The sequence below is a fragment of the Xiphophorus hellerii genome, chromosome 1 (assembly GCF_003331165.1).
Source record: "Xiphophorus hellerii strain 12219 chromosome 1, Xiphophorus_hellerii-4.1, whole genome shotgun sequence".
Classification (NCBI taxonomy): Eukaryota; Metazoa; Chordata; class Actinopteri; order Cyprinodontiformes; family Poeciliidae; genus Xiphophorus; species Xiphophorus hellerii.
Window position 1 is genome coordinate 7,973,691 of NC_045672.1, and position 20,923 is coordinate 7,994,613.

At 36.8% G+C, this 20,923-nt stretch overlaps 1 protein-coding gene across 1 annotated transcript in view; it reads left to right on the forward strand.

Annotated features, from left to right (window-relative positions):
* The window catches only part of nphp4 (nephronophthisis 4), a 171,423-nt gene that overhangs the window by 17,644 nt on the left and 132,856 nt on the right, over window positions 1-20,923 (forward strand). Inside the window, exons 4-6 of the mRNA XM_032576022.1 lie at window positions 1,811-1,875; window positions 12,941-13,090; window positions 16,494-16,630. Coding sequence (XP_032431913.1) covers window positions 1,811-1,875; window positions 12,941-13,090; window positions 16,494-16,630 — 352 coding nt within the window. The remainder of the gene's footprint in view (window positions 1-1,810; window positions 1,876-12,940; window positions 13,091-16,493; window positions 16,631-20,923) is intronic.

Here is a 20,923-nt window from a genome sequence, read left to right on the forward strand (position 1 = left end):
AGGATGGAACTTCATATGGTAAGATGAAGCTATTGTTATGAGTTATTAATATAAAAGAATGCTGTAAGCTTAGGTGCCCTGTTTTGGCTGACAACATGGATTTTAAAAACATATGTAAGGTGCCCTCTGCACTTTTAAATCATTTATATGACTGCATCTTTATCTGGTAGAAAACAATGGAAAAAAGTCACCTGTTACGAGCAATTTTAAGCTCTTCAAAGAGATAGGATTATTAATGGCTGCAAAGATTGCTGCTATATAATTTTCTATTTAGCGTCTGGTTAGTGATTGATTCTGCAAGACACTGGAGAGGTTTTGAACCTCTTCCATTCAGATATCTGTGACTGAAATCCAGTATTAGTCTGTTCCGGCCAATTCACCCACATCAATTAATGAGAGGAACTGCAGCAATCCCAATGTGGGTTCCCCTTTAGATTTTTAATTGGTGCTGAACTAAAGGCATGTTTTAAGGAATCTGGGCTTCTTTTGACAATTTTTAGCTCACAATCTAAAATCCTTAGACTAAACCTAGAAGTAGATGACTCTACTTTAAATTGTTTCTCAAAAACACAGTTTTGAGATTTACGAAAGCTTTATTCTATTTATGAAAACAGAAAGAAAAAAAAAATTATGTTCTTCTTTGCCATTGGGACTAATTCAGATCGTGGAAAGTAGGGAAACAGTCATACTTTTACCAAAGGTATTCCATCACTCATTCAAATAATTTAATTCAGGTATTCTTATACCTTCCATAGCAACTGGTGAATAAAATCAAGTACTTAGGCTTGCAGACTGCTTCTACAAATCACTAAAAGAATGGGTTATACTCTCAGGAGCTCAGTGAAATCTAGTTTGGTACTTTGATAGGATGTCACCTGTGAAATTGGTCCAGTCATGAAATTTCCTCACTACAAAATATTCCACAGTCGGCTGTTGTAACAAAATGGGAGCGATTAGGAACAAGAGAGACTTAGCCATGAAGAATCACAGAGCGGGGTCAGACAGAACATGGCAACTCTTAGTTTTCCTAAAAAAAACTGTTCTTGTTCTTGTAAACCTAATATTGTGTATTGTCTTTGTTGGTGATGGTTACAACCGTTAATATTGTGAAAAATTGTGACCACAAAAATGATCAGTATCTTGTTGGAGAACCAAAATTCACTCTGATTTACTTTTCTCCTAATAGTTTTGAAGGGAAGCAATAAGCCTTATGTCCTACTTTAAGTTTTTTTACATGATTTTCATTGTCTTGCTGTCTTACTGTGTTTGCCATGTTGGTTTTTGTTTACAATAGTATTTGATAGATTTCTTCTTTTTTAGTCCTTCCTGTCATTCTGCTGCCTCTTCAGTCAGCCTCTCATTAGATGAACTGACCCCAAATCCCCCCTGTCAGACGGCAGTTGGTGAAAGCAGCTATCTTGCCACAAACTGTACTGCAAACTAAATTACCTTTGCATTACAGCATGTAAAACTGATTTCCTTCTCCATGATAGCAGGTTTTGAGGAACATCTAAATAACTGTATTTCGGTTGGATTCTAAGAAGGTGGAAGGTTGTCTTTTTAGCAAGGCTTCTTAATTATGCAGAGCACTACCTCAACAGTAACCGTTTCTGGCTGAAAGCAGGCAGACTAAGACATGAGAAGCACAACCTATCTGATTACTGGCAAATGTAATACTTTGATCCCCAGCTTTCCTAATGATGCAATCGGTGCAATGCCCTTAAAAACGGGTCAACTGCTAAATTAAGATTGTCAGATCTACTATAGCTTGCAGGCCTGCTTTTAAGATCTGTTCCACTTTATTCCATAGGCTGAATCTACACCATGGATCACCAAGAGGCCTCCTCCACCCCTCACTGAAGGACTCAGTTGACTGTAAGAATAATTTGGCAATCATTTTTCTAGATTAATACATGCAGGATTTAGGGGCATCTATTTCCAAGGTGGTAAGGCTTCTTTTGTCTTCTGAGGTGGAAAAAGACACATCCACATGATCTTTAGCCATGAGATATCATTCAAAGTCAAGATGGCAAATGTTTAGGACAGTAAATAAATGACTGCTTACTTTAAAATGACTTTTAAAATGCTTATACCTCTTGATTCACCATTTTTAGCTATATTATGCTTAGAAAAGCCAACCGCTTGTAGCCTGCCTCTTCCAGATTTGGAAAGTTATTGTCAGACCTTTGGATGAGAGATGATTTTTGTCCTTGAATATCTGATTCAGCTTAATTTAAAATTTGGGAATTTTTTTTTAACTACTTAGCTACTTATGAGGCTCATGGTTGGTTTTGATATGTCAATGGTTGGCTTAAAACCAGGGCTATGAATTACAAAACACTGCTGTGCCTTACCGTGTGAATAACATTGTGCCCAGCGAGAGCCAGACTTCCTGTCTTGGCTATCATGTCACATGAATATTAGAAAGCTTGCTCTCAAACGGACTCTTATGCTCTCTGAATTATTCAGTGTCAGCCTGTTGTTTAGTGGAATGCTGCTTCTCTGTTTTACGAGTCATGTTGCTGGTATTCTTGTTTACCTTTAGATGGTTTAAATCCCTTTTTATCACTTTAACTTTCATCCACTGTGGCAAAGGTGCATGCTTTTTATCTTTTCACTGGGAAATACTCGGGTGCGTGTCTTATGTCTAAAGACTGCATGATGTTAAAGTGAATCCGTCGTTATGGTGGTAGTTTCCTTCCCGATTGTGTGAAAGAATTCTGAAGGGAAAAAAATCCCTGAGGGTCAGACTTTTTATTTATTTAATTTGTAATAAGTTCACCATTATACAATTTGGCCTTAGAGAAGGAAAATGACATTGTTGATGTGCTGCAGATACAATTGAGGTTAAAAAATGAATTTAATAACAGGGACACAATTATAAACATAAATTGTTATACATCTCCTATCATAGTCCAATTTCAAGCATTCAACATAATCATTATGCTGCTGGTGTCTGTCACATTGTCTGTATGAAAACCTATTGGTCAAGACATTAGTTTTTACAGTGAGTATTGCAGTTCTACAGCATTCTTCATTCACTTGCATTCAGAATAACTCTCATGACCTTTACTGAGACCTACTCTCAGACTTCATTTTAAATATTTGAAGTTACAAAAACAAATCTCATTCTAAAGCCCCATCAGGACTAGTTCATAGACATTTGACAGAATGAAAAGGCAGAGTTAACATTATATACTGTAGTTTATAGTTGCATGGAATATACAAATATACACCTTTTTGAAAGGAGACTAACAAAAATGTAAATAATCCCCGCTTTGATATATAATAGTTGGCTAATGCTGTTTCTTGGTTCCTGACAGCTGTTCATAGACTTTCCTCAGTTTATTAAATTTCTGCAGCTCTCACGGGGGTTTCAACATTGAGTTGCACACTGATTAATCAGCTTTAAGTCCACTCTTAATATTTATAATTCCTGACACATGGTTGGATTTTACCATGACTTAATGGTAAACCGCAATCTGTTCATATGTGCAACTCATACGGTGAACTGATTCATAACTTTACATTTTGATTACGTAGCTTCATGGCTTACAAAACATATTTTTAGTTTTATCGCTTAAGTTTGAATTAAAATCATTTATGACTACAATACCTATTTATGAGATATGTTTTGTCGGCAGTCAGTAAATCATGACAAAACATGTTTTACTGGAAGAAAACTCCAGTGACATAAAACATGCCAGTATCTCTGCCAAAGCACCAACTGATTGAAGTTTGTGTCGCCCATATGGCACCTTTCCTTTCCTCTTCAGATGGCAGCCTCCTGTCGTCACCATATTCTGTAGCGTGACTAAGTCTGAGATGCTCATCAAGGTTAGTGCTATTGGCATAACACCTCACAGTATTCCTCCATGATTTGCATAAAGCACTGGTCCTGGTTTATCAATTGGAAAAGTCTTTTAGCTCCGTTCAAAAAATACACAGTATGACCCCTAAAAAGTCACCACCCAAATTTAACTGAACAAATGGGTAAGTTATTTAACCCCAGTTGATACAATAAGTAACTTTTCACATTTGATTAACAGCCATGTGGAAAGGCGTCCTGTGGTCATGGAAAATATGTTAATCTGTTTTAAGATTAACATCTTGCATCCCAATAATTTGGGATGCATGAGGCATAGAAAATATCTAAGAAGTTTGCAGGAACTACTAAAATTGGGTTGAGAACTGTCCAATGCATTATTATGCAGTATAATGGAAGGATAGTGAGGAACCATTGTCTTTGAGGAAAAAATGTGGCTGGAAAAAAAAATAAAACCTGAATGACCGTGATCAGTGATCACTTAAACTTTTGGTGACACCAAATCGAAGACAAACAAAAGTAGAACTGTTTAATATTGAAAGTGAAAGCATTTTTCTACACAGTGTGGAGGGAATTCAAGTGATTTGAACTGTAGCCATGAGAAAACCACTAGTCAGTGAGGCTAACTGATTAGTTTGCAAGAGAGCATAAAGCCTGGACTCTAGCACGAGACATTGTTTTCACACATGGATCGGCCACTACAGAGTTCAGATCTTAAGCCCATTAAGATTCTTTGTGATGTTCTGTAGAAGGCTTTGCTCAGTGGTTGGACTCTCCCATCATTAATACAAGATCTTGGTGAAATATTTATGCAACCCTGGATGGAAATAAATCCTTTGACATTGCATAAGCTTATCGAAACAATGCCACAGCAGATAAATGCTCTCATCAAAGTTAAAGGCGAGTGTGAAGCCTTTTTGTCTTTAGTGGCGACTTTTCTTTGTTCAGGCAGTGAACTTTAACTCGGGAATAAGAATCCTGTTTTGCCTTTTAGGGTAGAAGTCAGCCCATCTCTTATACAAAGTGTAAAAACTCTAAAATAATTTCCAATAATAAGAGTAAGAGGCTTACTCACTGTAGTAGATTATGTATGCGGCTACTTTCCTGTTTTAGTCCCAACAATACTTTTAAACATTTTCCCCTAAAAGCACCTAGAAAACACCTGTAAAAAAAAGTTTTTGTTAAAAAAAAAAAAATATATATATATACAGTATATCTTGCTTTTTCGATAAACTTCAAATTACTCTACTTGTTATACCTGCTAAATCTAAAGGATCAGCTTCGTTATGTAGAAGCCACGAAAGGTTGAGTTTGCAATTATGACTACTTTAAAAGTTTTTTCAAATGTTTAAGTTGTTTGTATAATTTAGAGAAAACCATGGTTGTTTCATCGTGTTATGTAAATAACATTAAAAACAGCCCTTTGAAGATTATGATTTGTCACAACAAGACAAACTTTCTTTTCTTTTTTTCCCCATGAGATGAACATTTTGAAAAAAACAAACAAACCCAATAGCTTTTGTGTTGCATCTAATTTCATCATTAAGTAATAAGCTATCATGACTCTTGGGCGTGCTCTATAACCTTAAGGCAACACATGCATATCTAACACTGTTGGCTTGATGTTCCTTGATGAGAAATTCTCATTTTCAGTCGGTTGACGTTGTTCCCGTTCTTGTTTCTTATAGGCATTTTTGATTTTAAAGTGAAATAAAAAAAACTAAATATTTCAATTTATCCCAAAAGACTTTTTTTTGAAGCGCTTTTTCTCAAAGGTACTTCCATAATAAAATTATCAGAGCAGTTAGCTTCATAAGTTTGCGATGACTTTTATCTGAAGATAATGAGGATAATAAATGATAATTGTTCATATCCCTTGAACAGTTTAAGGGATATGAGTACTTTTGCAAGGCGCTGTTTGTAAGAAGCCTTGTTGTTGAGAAATAGAAATGAAACCTGTGTCTTACTCTTTAAACTTTGGTGCTTGTTTCCTTTACAAGGGCAGCTGTGTTAGTCCACAGGAGATCTCTGGTAGGTCGGCATTTATCCACTGACTGCGGTAAAATGTAGCGTTTGTGTTTACAACACACAAGAAAGTGCCACAACATTCAGCAAATCAGACAGAAAGAAAAGGTCAAAAAGGAGAATGTTTTGCCTCCTGGAAGGCAGTGTTATGATTTTTGCATAAGAAAATGTGTTCATGGTTTTTTTTTCTCACTGTGAAACTAAAGGAAAATAAATAATCTCAGTGAGTGCATTGTGTGTGTGCAAAGTGACAAACTACTGTATGTAAAAAGTTTTAAGATCAGGTTGTGCTGAATGAATTCACAATGTAAAAGGAATGTGACAGAACTTGATTGGAAACCAATGGCACAAACATAGATGTCAACATTCCCCAGTCCGATTCAGAATGTTGATGAAGTAATCCAGCTTGAAATGCTGTTTACTTTGGACTCTTGTTTTCTGAAAATATTCTGTCTGGAAGCCCAAAAGGATAAAGCATAGCAATTTTTGCATTTCTTTGTTCAGCCTTTCTGTTGTCTACTGAAAGTCTTCTTCCTTGCTGCAACACTGCCTGAAAGAGTCCCAGATATTAAAAGAGAGCTATTATTTTGGGCTTCACAAGCCACCGTTGCTTGGCAGCATGTTGGTCAGGATACCCAGACCATCTCATTGTCTTTGGCTTGCAGCGTTGAATGAACTGCTCTTGACATTTAAAATGGTATTGCAGTTGTAAATACCGGAACGTGTGTTCTGTTAACATTCATGACAGAAATGACATCCAATGTTTGTTTTTTCTGTACTGTGATCTGTCCCACTCCCATCATTTTGGTTGGTCGAAGCAATGATTGTGGCTTTGTTTACTAATTGTAATTCACTTGCAACAAAGCACAATGTGAAATCAAACTGCACCAAACTAAAAAAGTAATTCTGTTTTTGGTTCAAATCAAAGAAGTGGACCAAAGAACTTTTTTTGACAGAGGAGGCCAATATACCAAGTTGTTGCTTGCTCTCCTTGTTTTCAGGCAATAATGTGGGTTTCAGTCTTTTTCAGTCTTCAATTTACTTATTTAGAGAACTTCAAAGAAACTTTTTACATACACCTCTAAGCTTCCCCTTATTCTATAAAAAAATACAGAATAATCCTTGCCCCCATTAATGAAAACAGTCATGCCAGTATTCCTGCTACTTCCTCTCGGCTTGTATGGAAGCGTAGCCAAAAAGTAGAATTTTAGATCTCAGTCTATAAATACTATCAGATCTTCCATCATATTTGCCCTTCCAGTCATGGAATGTCAATAATTGAAGTTATTTGTTGGAAAAGAAATCCAAGAAAATGCACTTATTTTATTTAGTCATAAAGAACTGTGTGTGGATTTGGATGTGCAGGAATGATATATTACTAGATTCCAGAAAAGGTCTTGGGTGGGATGCAGTGTAGGTTCTACCAAGTGGTGTTTATGCCCTGCCAGTCACTAGCTTGGTTTTATAAAAACACACGCACACACAGAAGCAAAGACACATTACATGTCTATCTATGTATCTCTCTGTCTATCTTTACAAGTACGTTGAATGAAAAATTAATGGAAGTCAATGCAGTTTTATATATTAATTTCAAAAACGGCACAACTTTTTTTGTAGCTCTCTTTGGGCCCAACAAGGAACAGCGGCTCCTCACGGCGTAGTATTTGTTTGAAAAATGGGCCTCACAATGTAAGAAACACTAACAACACACAGACTCTAAAGCACACTTCTCTCTTGAAAATATTGCCTTTCATAGACAGGTTAAGAGCAGGAACACAAAATTATGAAATGTCCAAATTCTCAATAGCGAGTCAAAATGCAATTATCATTGTTTCTTAAATGTTATTACTTTAGATAATTCCGTCTGTGCCTGAGGATTGAGCTCAAATACAGTGACTATTCTCATAAACACAGGGAGAACTGGCTGTTGGTTTTGATGCTGACAGAAAAAGAAGCTTAAGTAAAAAGATAGACTAATCCTGGCAGACAAATCAAAATTCTGTCCAGGCCTTCAGACAGAAAAGGAGGGATGACAACAGGAAAAAAGTTGCATAAAGTTTATTGCATCCAGGGATGCAAAAACAGGAGGGAGAAGAAAGTGCAAAAGGAGGCATAAACACATTGGTTTGATCTGAGCTTCTCTTCTTACCAACTGGGAGGAAAGGGGAAGGAACAGAAAAAAGACTAAATCAGAAGGAAGGGGGGAGGGCAACTCTGGAGACCTCTTAATGTGTTAAACAGATGGTAGTTTGTGTTCACATTAGCATATCTTTATCTTGTGCCATAGAATAATGCATTCACTTTGTGTGTAGGGGAAGAAAGAGTGCTGTGACATGTTTTGTTTCTGGTGAACAAAAATGCTTCCTTGTAATAAAGATGAAGAAACACTTTGGCTTGTTTAACATGGTTTTTATTCATACATTCCTCTTCATCACCTACACAAAACTTACTACTTCTTCAGTGAACTTCAAAGGAATCCTTTACTTGTACCGCCTGAACAGGTATGGTTTATGTTTTCAGTTCTGTGAACAAGTATGATCTGTTTTGCTTTATCCACACACAGCATACGTTTGTTGCTGACATGAAACATGTGATTTAAGATTTAAGTATTAACCGTTGCTGATTTTAGATTAAAAGAACTGTTTATGCGTAAGTCCAACATAAATGGTATTGAAGGAAATGTTTATCAGAAGTATTTACATCAGGATGGAAATAATTAGTTTTGTTTATCACAGTTTGAATGATTTCAGAATGGAGTTTAGTGTGATTTGAGATGAAAACTATCTTAGGTTTCAGTTTACAGTGAAGAAATGTATTTCCATCAAGAAAAGCTCTGGTATTTTTTTTTTTTCTTTAAATGCTAATTAGCTCAAATAAATGTCTGCTTAATCTTACCTGAATTGTAAAAATACAGAGACGGCTTAGAAAAGGGCATCGCTGTGACTTTCTTTTTTCTGGTGCAAATCAGCATAAGCTGTTACTTTCTTTTACAAATCTTTATTGACTTTTTACAGAGAAGCATGCTTTGATGGAGCTAAAATACTTCCCTGATAGAAAATCTTAAAACTGCGGAAGATCAGGATGGAATGAATTTTCAACTGCAGCATTTTCTCTGCAGTGCAGATGTGGATTTCTTTACGATCAGGGATTTGATTATTGATATGTTTTTTGAGCACTGTTGGACTCTCTACAGTTCCATCTAGTGTGCTGTTGTACGATTTCCTCATCCCTTCAACGTGAAGCAAGTAAAAATGTTGAATGATGTAACAGCAAAAAAGCATTGGTATGTTTTTGGACAGCTTGAGGTTCCTTAAAATTTCTGGAGAATTATAGTCTCTGCTGTGCATTTTTTTAGTAGGAGGGTAAAGTATGTCAACAGGGAGTTGCATTGTGTTCGTGTATGCAGGATAACTCCTGATACATCCTACATATGAATTTAGTTCTACATACATATTATCAAGGTAATTTTTATGCATGTGCTGCACATCCTATTACTTGAGGGTGCTTTTTTAAAAATATGTTTTGAATAGTTTTTTCCCCCAAATAAATGGAGCACAGGCCCTATATATATATATATATATATATATATATATATATATATATAAATATATAAATAAACAAACTAAATTTAGGTGCTGAAACTGGATTAAAACTCCTAAGATTAAATGAGCTGTTCAAAATAAATGGGTAGCTGTCTTTTAATCTTTAGATTAATAGTGTATGCAGCAAAATTAAAATGAGTAGACTTAGCTTCTGAGAGTAAAGGCAATAAGTCTAGACAGATAAAGAAGTGCCACATAATTACCATATGAAAATTTCTGTATGTCATTTGACCCATTGTTTTGCTGTGTTTTTAGTTTTTTTTTAATGTATGCAGTATTCATCATGTAACATATTCAAATATCTCCATTGTACTAAGGAGCAAGTTGAATGCTACAGAAACACCAGAAGCAGCATCTCTTACAAGTATACATTCGATCACTTATTCAGTCTTGGCTAAAGTACCAGAAATATGTTTTTTTTTTTTTTTCTGCTGAGCTTCATTACTTTTTAGTGAAATCTTCACCAGATGTCCAAAGCAGATTCATCTTCTCAGTGGAAAAATACAGAAAAGATCCACTCTCTTTTCCGGTCATATTTGTTGGTATATCTATGAACACTTTTTTTTAATGCAAATCTAGATGTAAGGCAATGAATAGCATGTTACAACACAAAGTCGTGTCCTGTTAACAGAGGCATTGTTTTTAATACACCCCTACTTTGTAACATGTTTATATCGCAAGTTGCTTTTACTGTAATATCACTGAAAGCATTTATTTTCTATAGTTAATGATTACCGAACCATCTTAGGCTGAAAGTTCAATGCTCTATCTGCGGATTACCCCAAGTAATCCAATATTTTATTAGCTACATTATACAGAAAATAGGTTGAGCTGCTTAATTATTGAAACCACTTGAACTTTTCGGCATGAGATGATTAAATCTGAAATGGTGCAGACAGGGCTTATGCATAGAGTAGCATGAGATTATGTTGTTAAAATTGTGTTGTTAAAATTAAATATTTGGTGTGATCTTTGAGTAATACTTGCATATATTAAGTAGTAATCATGTCTATGTGTTATTGGTATTTAATACCACAGATGGAGTAGCTTGTCAACAAATAAGCAATTTTCTCTTGGAAATCAATAAAGTATATTCTATTCTATGTCTTAGCACCTTGTGTCACTAAATTTTTCTACATGTCGAAGAAATCTATGATTCATGTAGTTCTGTTGTTTTAACAAGAGAAGTAGCTACATAAACTAAAACAATGCTGACACATTATTTACTTAAAGGTGTGTATCTTAACACTCTATTGAAACACAGACCAGATTAGCTCTGGTTAGGCAAGGTTATTGCATTCCAGCATTTAAAAAGAATTGTTCATGCCAACCAGAAATCATTACCTGCAAGACTGTAGACCAGAATACCTGGCTTCCTTTTGTGTTGTAATACCAGCAGTCGTCACATGCAGCTCTCCACCAGACCTAACAGTATGGAAATAATTTATACTGCGAACCCAATTTTTGCACAGAACATGTGAGATTATAACATATTACATAGTGAAATTAAAATCCTTCTGTCAGTGATTGTTAGTTGACACTGATGAATATAAATATTACTTCATCTCATGCTCGCATGCTTTTTCTTCCATTTTAGTGTTTTCCCAGAGTTACAATTTCTGTTCTCCTCATTCTGAGTCTTTTTTGTCCCCCAAGCCTTCCAGGTTCCCCTTTTTCACATCTCTTGCCAAGTAGCTGCTCAACCAACTCTGAGGTACCACACCACTGGTACTGCTGTAAGGATATTTTGGAATAGTTTTCTAATCTATGCACAGCATCTGACTGCAACATGAGCCTGATGCATAATAAATACCAAGACATAAATGATGAAAAAGAATCTGACACCTGGGTGCCATCTGTGTCAAGAAAGTTCTATGATTTTGCTTTTTTTTTTTCTTTTTCCTTTCTTCATTCATCTTTGCTGTGTTACGGTAAAAAATGACTTTTCAATAAAAGCTGCTTCTGTGACTCAAAGTGTTTGCAGAAGAGGTTAAACTGTCCTGCAACCATGGATGTTTCCTTTTTCATTTTTAGATTTAAGCACCTTTCTTGTTGTTAGTGAGCTGCAAGAGAGAGTCGAAGCTTTTTGACTGAGATGAGTCACTAGCAGAGGGAAGGAGAACGCAGGAATCCAGTCCATCATCATCATCCTTCTCCCTCAATCTCCTCCACAGTGACTTAAAGATCAAGGCAGTTGCAATGTCCTCTGTTGGCTCTTCCAGTGATTTCATGTTGATCACAGCTTAAATCCTGGATTTCATCCTTCTGATGTTTGACATGCTTTACTCTGAGGCAATTGAGCAGCATCGTGTGATGTTCAAATGTCTTGTTGCTTGATATGGAATGCTGGAAACTGTATATGGAGGAAAGGTTCTGTAAATCAGCAGTGCTTGTTCTTATTTGAATGTCAGACATTAATAATTTTAGTGGATGTTCATAGTGACAGTGCTGTTTGTTGTTCTTAAACAAGGGGCTGTAAAGCTGGAATTAACTGTTTGTATGGTCCCCATGTATAGGTCTTCTTCAGATGTTTTTCTCAATGTAAGCTTTTCAATTACTACAAACACTTTCTTCAAACAATCTGTTAGTCCAAGAGTGCTTTTAGACAGTAAATGTTTACCACCCTATTGATGAACTGTGTATTTAGTTTGCAGAAGAGTGCAGCTAAGGGGAGCAGGTGACTGCATATAATAGAAAGAATGGGATGTGCCAAAATTAATGGGTCTCAAAGTGTTCAGTTGAAGTGGTAGTTTTTCAGCAGTGCTGACAGGAAAATAAAGCAACAACCAAGTTTCAGAAACGATTAGAAATCAAAATGGTGAGCTCAGGTTGCAGCATCATTTCTGCTTGTACAATGACTCCCCTCCAGATTGCGCTGCACCAACTTGTTGAGCCACTCATGAGTGTGAATGAAGCTTGGTCTGTCGTAACCAGTGCTGTTCAAGGTCCAGTCATTAACCCTGCCACGGTGAAAAATTGTTATGCTGGTCAGGCTTGATCGAAGCCAACGTACGCCAGCGTATCAAACACTACTACTCCCACCTCCCAAATGATCTGTGCTTTGTGTTGATGACAGGAGTTGTGGGTTGCTACTTGTCTCTGAATGACCTCCGTGAAAGATGACAATGTCTAACTCATTGCTCATGTCTCGCGCCTCATCTATGCCGCAGCGGTTCTTTGGGTTTCGAGCTGAATGGCTGTCATTTCAGTTTTAGTCCGTGAAAATGATGCCTGCAGCGGAGTGGAACATTGCAGCTACGTCACAAACAGCCAAATGAAAGATTGAAAAATTGGGTGCACTTTGGATGCTATGTTGCCAGGTGACTTCCCTGCTTCTGGTGGGGATATTGGAACCTGACACTGAAAAGATGGATAACTTTTATTTGGATGAGGTGATGCTAATGGCCAGGTTGAAATATCATATTGAACTTGTTTGTAAGTTTTGCTTGCTTCTCATGAAATCATGCATTTTGTTGTCTTTTTGCAGATGGCAACCTACTGAAGGTAATTGATGGAGCACATTTGGACTGTGTGATGAAAACGCATCCTTCACTGAATTCTGCAGTGCATCTGCTTCCTGAGCATGCGCTTGTGTCTGGAGAGGACAACATACCTGGGCTCATTCCTTCTCCAACAGGTGAGCTTTTTACATCTGGTAAAACATGAGGCTTCAGTTTAGGAGAATAAACTCTGATGGCACGGTGATGAGTATTAGGAAATACTGTATATGGGGGAATTTTTCTGCCATAATCCAAAAGCACACATTTTCAGTCTGAAAGCAGGACTTTATGTCTTTCTTCTCAAAACTTGGAATGATTGTACTCGAAACATCTCCTCGTGCTCAGACTTGGACTCTGCTCGGACTCTCTGCTCGAATTTGGAAACGCCTTTTGGCACAGTCGCCTGGCAACCTCTTAGCCACAAGAATGAAAGTGTTGTATTGGGTGCGCCTGTTTCTTACTAGTGAGTGAGCCAGTGTGGCTACTATCGATTGTAGCAACCTGCGCCACCCACTGGATGTAGGAAGAAATGATGTTAGCTTTCTGCTCCGTAGTACACTAAACATCCGCCAGCAGTGTGCTACTGATGACTAACAGCCTTCTGATCTTAGGCAAGAGTTTGTTCACCCAACCAACTCTGTACGTTTATTTGTTGTTTTTCAACAAAATTTAAACATATCCGCACAATTTGCACGTTATTGAATCATAGTTGCCTTTGTAATGACATTGTGTGCAGTGTCATAATCATATAGTAGTGTTTGGATGCAGAGGAGGAACTTGTTTATTATTTTTTACCAGTCTTTACGGTCTGCATCAATAATATGTTATTTGAAATATTAAAACAACAATGTCTAACATATTATTATTATTTTAATTTTAAAAAGAAAATCTCCTATTATTCCTACTGCTACTGTAGCAGTGCAATACATTGTTTTTCTCTCTGGCCTTTTGAAGAAAAACAAGCATAACAAGCTGATAGATACTGGCTAATTAGTTGAGCATTCAGGCTGGGTAACCAACATGCATTCTGTTTCTCAACCTACATCTGGCTATTGGGTTGACATGTTTGGTATTAAAACAGTGTTAATGAGCCACATTGCTGGAATGCCTTCAGTTTTCACATTATGCTTGCATGTGTTTTTCACTGTTGTAAATATTCCAACCAGCTCAATTTGTTGAAAAGTGTAGTAGTTTTTGTCAGTCTTTTACCCGCATCATCTGAAATATTAAATTATCTGTGTATCATAATGAGGAAATATGACATCTGGGCATCCAGAAATACTCTAAAAATCAATTATTGTGAACCTGTAAAATATGCCAGTATTTTTTGGCCTCACCAAAAAAATTTTTGCTAATGGCTTTCATTGCTTTAGTTTCGTATGGTGTTGGACGAATCAGTAAAGCAGAGGTCTGGTGCTCATAATAAGTGCCTGCGGATACAGCTGCTGTTGGATACTCCTGTCTTGCTTTAACATTTGGATTTCCCAGTTCTGCATTACCACATGAATTCAGGAGCTGGGCAATTAAATTTAAAGAGTAATATCACAACATTCAAGAGCAACCATTATCCAAACAGCTGACATAGTATTTTATCTTTTTTTTGCTTACATGACTAACCATAAAATGAACATTTATTAAAACACTTTTTACTCTGCTCTATTAAATGGTTTTTTACTATTAATAGCCATTCATAACATAGCATTTAATTTTGTCCATATTGTTAATTTCTTGAACTATTCTTTATTTTGTTTTTAGAGATATTGAGACGATATATTTTCAAATACCATACTTTGTGCTCTGACAGGATTTGTACCACTTAATTCTACATAGTTATGATCACAAGTTGTTTTCTTAACAAAAATCTACAAAAACATATTTGTGTTTTTATGGACTTCTCATTCCAAAATTACAGAAATACAGATTTTTCTGCATTGCTCTTTGGGTCCTCAGCCAAACTGCTGAACAAAGAAGTAAACTAACTAAATAGGTTCTTTTGAATTTAATCTAGTCATATATGACTTGGCTTAACTTATTGTATTTGGTGCATCAAGCGTAATCCATTATTGCATACAAAACTGCACACTCATCTTCCTCCAGCTGTCACAATAACATACAGGACATTCATCACAGTGGTCTTTTTTTAGAAACTTGGTTCCAGCAGAAGTTGAAATGTCTGCAGTACTTAGAAAGTAAGTTTCTAAGGGGGAACGTAATGAAGTCTGACAGAGCAGAGCTATAATCATTGGGAGTCAGTGGGAGGTATGGTAGCAAGCTAATCCTCTTCATGTTCTGGGGCTGTGAGCAGCAGAGACCTAAGCTGCCTTTTAAGACCACAGCCACCAGCTTGATATTCGCACAGCATTCAGAATAACTAGACTTTGTGCTTCAGAGACGGGGGCTGCAATAAAACATTGGATAGAGGCATTACTCTTTAGCCAAATATAAACAAACTGCCCGTTTTTGTTGTGTCTGGAAGTCAGACTTTCAAACTTCATCCGTTGGCTGAAATACTTAATTTAAATCAGTTTTGATTCAATTTATATCAAGAAAATGTTCTAATATGGTCTCTTTTGGTTAAATGGTTAAATTTTTATTATTAAAAGCACGCAAAACAATCATACAGTTTGAGTAACACTCAAACTGTATGATTGACAATGTTCTTGCAGACATTGTCCATTTTTCTAGACAGGTCTCTTCTTAAACAGTTACCAAATATATTGCAGTCAACATTTTAAATCACTTGATCAGCTTTAATTCAATTCCTTATAACTGACTTTATACAAGCTGACAAAAGGACTTTGAACAGATATCAATTTATTCTCAATACTGCACTCTAAAATAACTAAAATATAATATTTTACTGATTTTGGTAGATCATAACCCAGTTCTTCATTTAGCCTTCCTGTTATCAACAACAACAATGGTGTCACCCCAATATCATACAAAAGTACAGATTTCTTTTAAATAGCACTTTAAACCTTTTATATGTCTCTTTTACATGTCTCAACACCTTACTGATACCGAAATTATTAAACTGCAACTTTTCCTCACTCAGTATCAACATCCAGACCGAAGACTGTTGTTTACAGCATCCCCTGATTAGTCACTGGTCAATAATGGACATGCTGAACATTTATCAAGTTCCAGTCAACAAAGGATTTCTTGGCACAAAAATTATACACATACCTTCAAAAAACAATTATGTAACCTATCTGTCAGAATCAGTCACATTATGTTTATGCTTCCAGTCATTTATAATGCTACAATTTATTTTTGGTAAATTACATGTAATTCCCATGAAGGTATAGATTGGCTAAAAACGTGTGAATCATTGTTTTATTTGTATTGAGTTATATTTCTGTCATGTTAGACTTCACTACTATCACACTATCAAAGATGGTGTATTACCCTCCTCATTAACCCCAAAGAGGAAACCCCTTTCCTCTCAGTGGGGGCTTTGAATGTTATTGAAAAGAGTCATGTAAATATTGTGTATATGCGTGTGCGTGTATGTTGACGCCATACTCTCTCTGTTGTCAGGAGACGCTTTGCTGAGGCCTCAGCTGCTCAAGATGACGCCCTTCACCCTGGATAAACTGACCATTTCCCTCCAGCCTTCCCTGGAGAAGTTTGAGAGCCTTCTGTTGCAACTCATCAATGCTGACTGCCAAAACACAGTAAGGCCAAGTCTTCACAACCAGCACAATCATTTCAGTTTTCATATGCCTTTGACACATTTTGTGCAGCCATAATAAAGTTTCTTGCAATAGGTATGTAATCATATTGTGGGATTTAAAAAAGTAAAATAAACTCTTGGAGGACGCTGCAGCTCTGACAGCTGACTTGCTTTTACTACTGAATAGAAATTCAGTGAGAAAAATGAGCTCCAAGTACAGACTGAGGGATGCATTCTGGTTTATCTATATTCTTAAAGCAGTGTGTCTTTTACCTTATCTTACATCCCACAGCATTTTCATGCATATTATACAGAATGTGTTTACAAGGGAGAACAAATTACCTCAACAAACAGTAAATATCCCTGTCACTCTCCTATCTAGGTACACATACAATGCCTGAATATTATCTTGCATACAATTCATCACTCTGAGGTTACTGTTTACCACACTTTTTAAAATTATAGATGGGCACAATGGCATTGACGCACCTTTGCCAATACTGCTTTCTGGAACTTGATGATTTCCTTGATCCCACTTTTCATTTCCTTGGCATACAAGCACAGGCCCACTTTACAGCTGCCACTGCAATTTAGGCCATATCCTTTGCAAAGTAGATCGAGCTTATCCGTTTTCTTCCCTTTTTCTTGTCTATAGCAACCCTGATGGTTAACCTTATTTGACAGGTGCAGCTTTGGACTACCAAATATATGTAAAGTGGCTGCACACTATCTGTTCACTTGAGCTTAAATGAGATGTGTCCTTGGGAGGGATGAGAATTGTTATGACAACGCTGTCCGTCATTGTAACCGTCTCACTGCTGTTTGCTACTCCCGGGCTCGAATCCTCAAAGTCAAACGCAGGGCACCGCAAGTTGATTATGTTAAGCATATAGTCAACACTGGACCACCACCTGATAAATTCATGCTTAGCATGTCAGAGATTGCATTTTCTCCTTGAATTTTTAAAAATAAAACTGGCCTTTGCCTTTCTATTTGCTTATTTTAATTAATGTCTCAAAATGTTAAAGCTTGACTCCATGAAGTACCTTAACTCATGAAAGCCCTCAAATTCATCCTTGCTTATTCTCATCATGCCTTTTTTTCCATCATCTTACTACTTTTCTGTGTAATAGCCTTCGCTTTTCTCTTATCACATCCTTGCATTTTTGGCAAAACAGTGATTTTTTTCTGCGAAGTCGACGTTCCTTCGCCATCCAGCCCAGCTAAATGAGCGCTATTAAGGTGAAACTTTAGGAGTGTTTATATTTCAAAACAGGACTGCATAAAGTGCATTTTCCATCCCACATTCGAATCTGTTTGGAACATTTCACTTTTCTTTTCAGCTTTATTTCACTTATAACTGGCTCAGCTTAAGGATAACCAGAGGTGCCCACACTACAACACTTAAAGATGGTCTAAGTGGACATTACTAGTTAATTGATTAGGACTACTTTTAATTTATTTGACAATTAATTGTAAGTTGGATGAATTGGGTGCTTTCCTTCTCATCAAGGCAATGTTCATGCACCAGCAAGAAATTATACTGACTAGAATGCTACCACTAGGAGAACCACTTAGCCAGACCTTCAGAAGCCAGAGCCAGCAACTCTGAAGTTCCTGATCAAGTCTGTGTTTACTTATGTTGTCTTTTGGTTTGGTTTGATGCTCTGAAGCATTGAAGTGTGACAAACATGTAAAGGATAGGAAATCAGGAAGGGGACAAACACTTTTTCACATCACCGAACATTCAAAGTCTGTAAAAGCATTAATAAAATATTATACTTAATAAAAGATGATGATTACCTTACTCTGTCTACTCTTTTGTACAAATATATAGAATGTCTTTGCCAAAATAATGTAGACGTTACTTTGGCTGAAAGTGATGTGTTCATCAGCCTTTTGAGCTGTAGAACTTATTTTCAAGCATTAAGCAATTCAACTTTTATTCTTGTGTATGCAGTCAAGTCTTTCTGTGGATATGGGTATAACACTTTCCCTACATCTAAGTGCAGACATTGAAAAGTCAAGTACAAGTTTTGCTCCGTGAGCTAAGTGACATGTTGGCGTGAATAATTTTCTCTTTTTGGTATTCACAGCTCTTTTCTTCTTTATAGCTACTGCTGTATGACGGCATTCTCACGTCTGTGAGAAGTGTTAATACATGCAGAAGTCAGCTTGATTACAGCTTTTAATTAAAGTGTGGGTGTGTGTCGGGGTGTATATGCGACAGAAATAGCTAGAGAAGGAAAAAGGGTGTGTGCTTGATATGTGTGTGACCTTTAAACGTGTGACTGCGTCTGGATTGTCATCAAGCTGTCTACGAAGTGATTGTGACACCTCACCCGTCGAATCAGTTTTCCTGTTGTTTGAGTGAATGTGCGTGCATGCAAGTGTTTGATACCAACGTATGTGCTTACTCTGGTAAGGGAGAAATGGGGGTTGTGTGGTAAAAATGACCCTGGAAAAGGAGGCAGATGACTGTACAACACAGCATATGACGAATTCTTTGTTGGCTGTAGTTTCAACAGTCTTCATGTAATGTCCCTATATATGTTGCTATTTTCAGCTCGACTGACCAATCCAGCCTCTTTTATGGTTCACCCCCTCATACATTCTACACCCGAAGCTGACATGCATGTAATTTGAACTACTCTAGCTACTTCTCACACATTTATAGCACACCTTTTTGAGCCTTAGACCGAGTTAAACTCCTGTCTTGAACCTCTCCAAACACACTGTAACCCTCTTGTTAAAAACACTGGCACTATTCACCTCCAGGGTTGCTCAAAAAAGCGTGCCCTCCTGCACTAGCTTGAGCAAAGTCAGAGGGTTTATTACCTTCAGTGACTTGTAGCACAACTGCTAACCTTCCGCCCCAATAAAATCTATTTCTCTTGATGAAAGCGCCAGAGATGTTGTCAGAATTTTTGTAACATCGCAGCTTTTGATCAAAAGACCAGAGAGAACAGAAGTGGATGAAGAGGAAGAGGGGAGCAGGCAAGGACCAATGCCATGCTGCAGGCGGAACAAAACGCCTAAGGCTGATTTAATGAAACGAGAAAGAGTTTGGTAGCAAAGCTCCAGGAAGTTTTCACTTGTACTGAAAGAGCAAAACTTGCTCCAAGTGGGACTGCCCCTGTGGATGTGCTACTATAAAAAAAAGACAAAGGAGGTTGAGCATTTCTGAAATAGGAGGCGTCTCTCGCATTGTTCTCTGAGGACGGTTTGGCCGCCGGCTGGTCACCACCATAACCAATGCAGTGTAAAGGAATGGGGCTTAATGGCATGGCTCACATCACACATCCATGGGAGGCAGCTCTTTGTAATGACCGAAGATCCAGACATTAGCTGAAACAAACTTCAAACGATTATAGTCTCTATGAGCCAGACAAGACAGAGGATGCGTTGCAGATTATTGAGGAAAGATACATTTATCCTCTTTTAACTATATTATACTGTTTCTTCGATGGAGTAAGCTATATTATCTGGAGCTTCTAAATCTTTTTAGAGACAGATGTTTTGTTAGAATTTTTTATTAGACATCTAAGAATCTACAGTTTTGATTAATGCAACATTTGGGTCTGCTGAATGTAGAGATTTGAATGCCATTACATCTATATGCATGAGCCGCTTCGAGGTTAACAGTATAATCACCTGGAGTGAATATCACAGTTTTTACTAAAAACTTTAAAACAAAGTAGTATGTTCTCTCATTTTTAAAATTGAAATCAGAACACTGATACAAGAGTATAACATCAGTAATTGGTTGTAATGATGTTATTTGGATTATCGGTTTATTGTTTTGATTTTGATTCATATAATTAAACAAAAATACATAATGAGCGTCTGCTAAATTTAGTAGTAGTTTTCAAGCCCTTACAGAATCATGTGTGTTTCTACTTTTTAAAGAGTAACACAAGTATTGTTGACATTAGCTCCAAGTCAGTCAGTCATTTACATCAAACAGATGAACATCATCCATCAACAATACCAACAAAAATCATACTTTAATCATCCTTTTTCTGAGGATTCAACTTGCATTATATTCCTATTATGACAGAGAGAAAACAAAAGGGGAATGAAACGACTATTTTTAATCTGTCATTCTAAATCATGTTGATGTCAAATTGTTAAGAGCAGATACTAACCATCGTTGTTCCAAAGGGTCGTCTGTTTTATCATGTAGAAACTGATAAAACCGGATAGATTGACTTGATGGACACTGGGTTTATTTTTAATGTTAGAGAGTCCAGTTGAATTCCTCCATAGCAAGTCAAACCTGAACTCCCCAGAT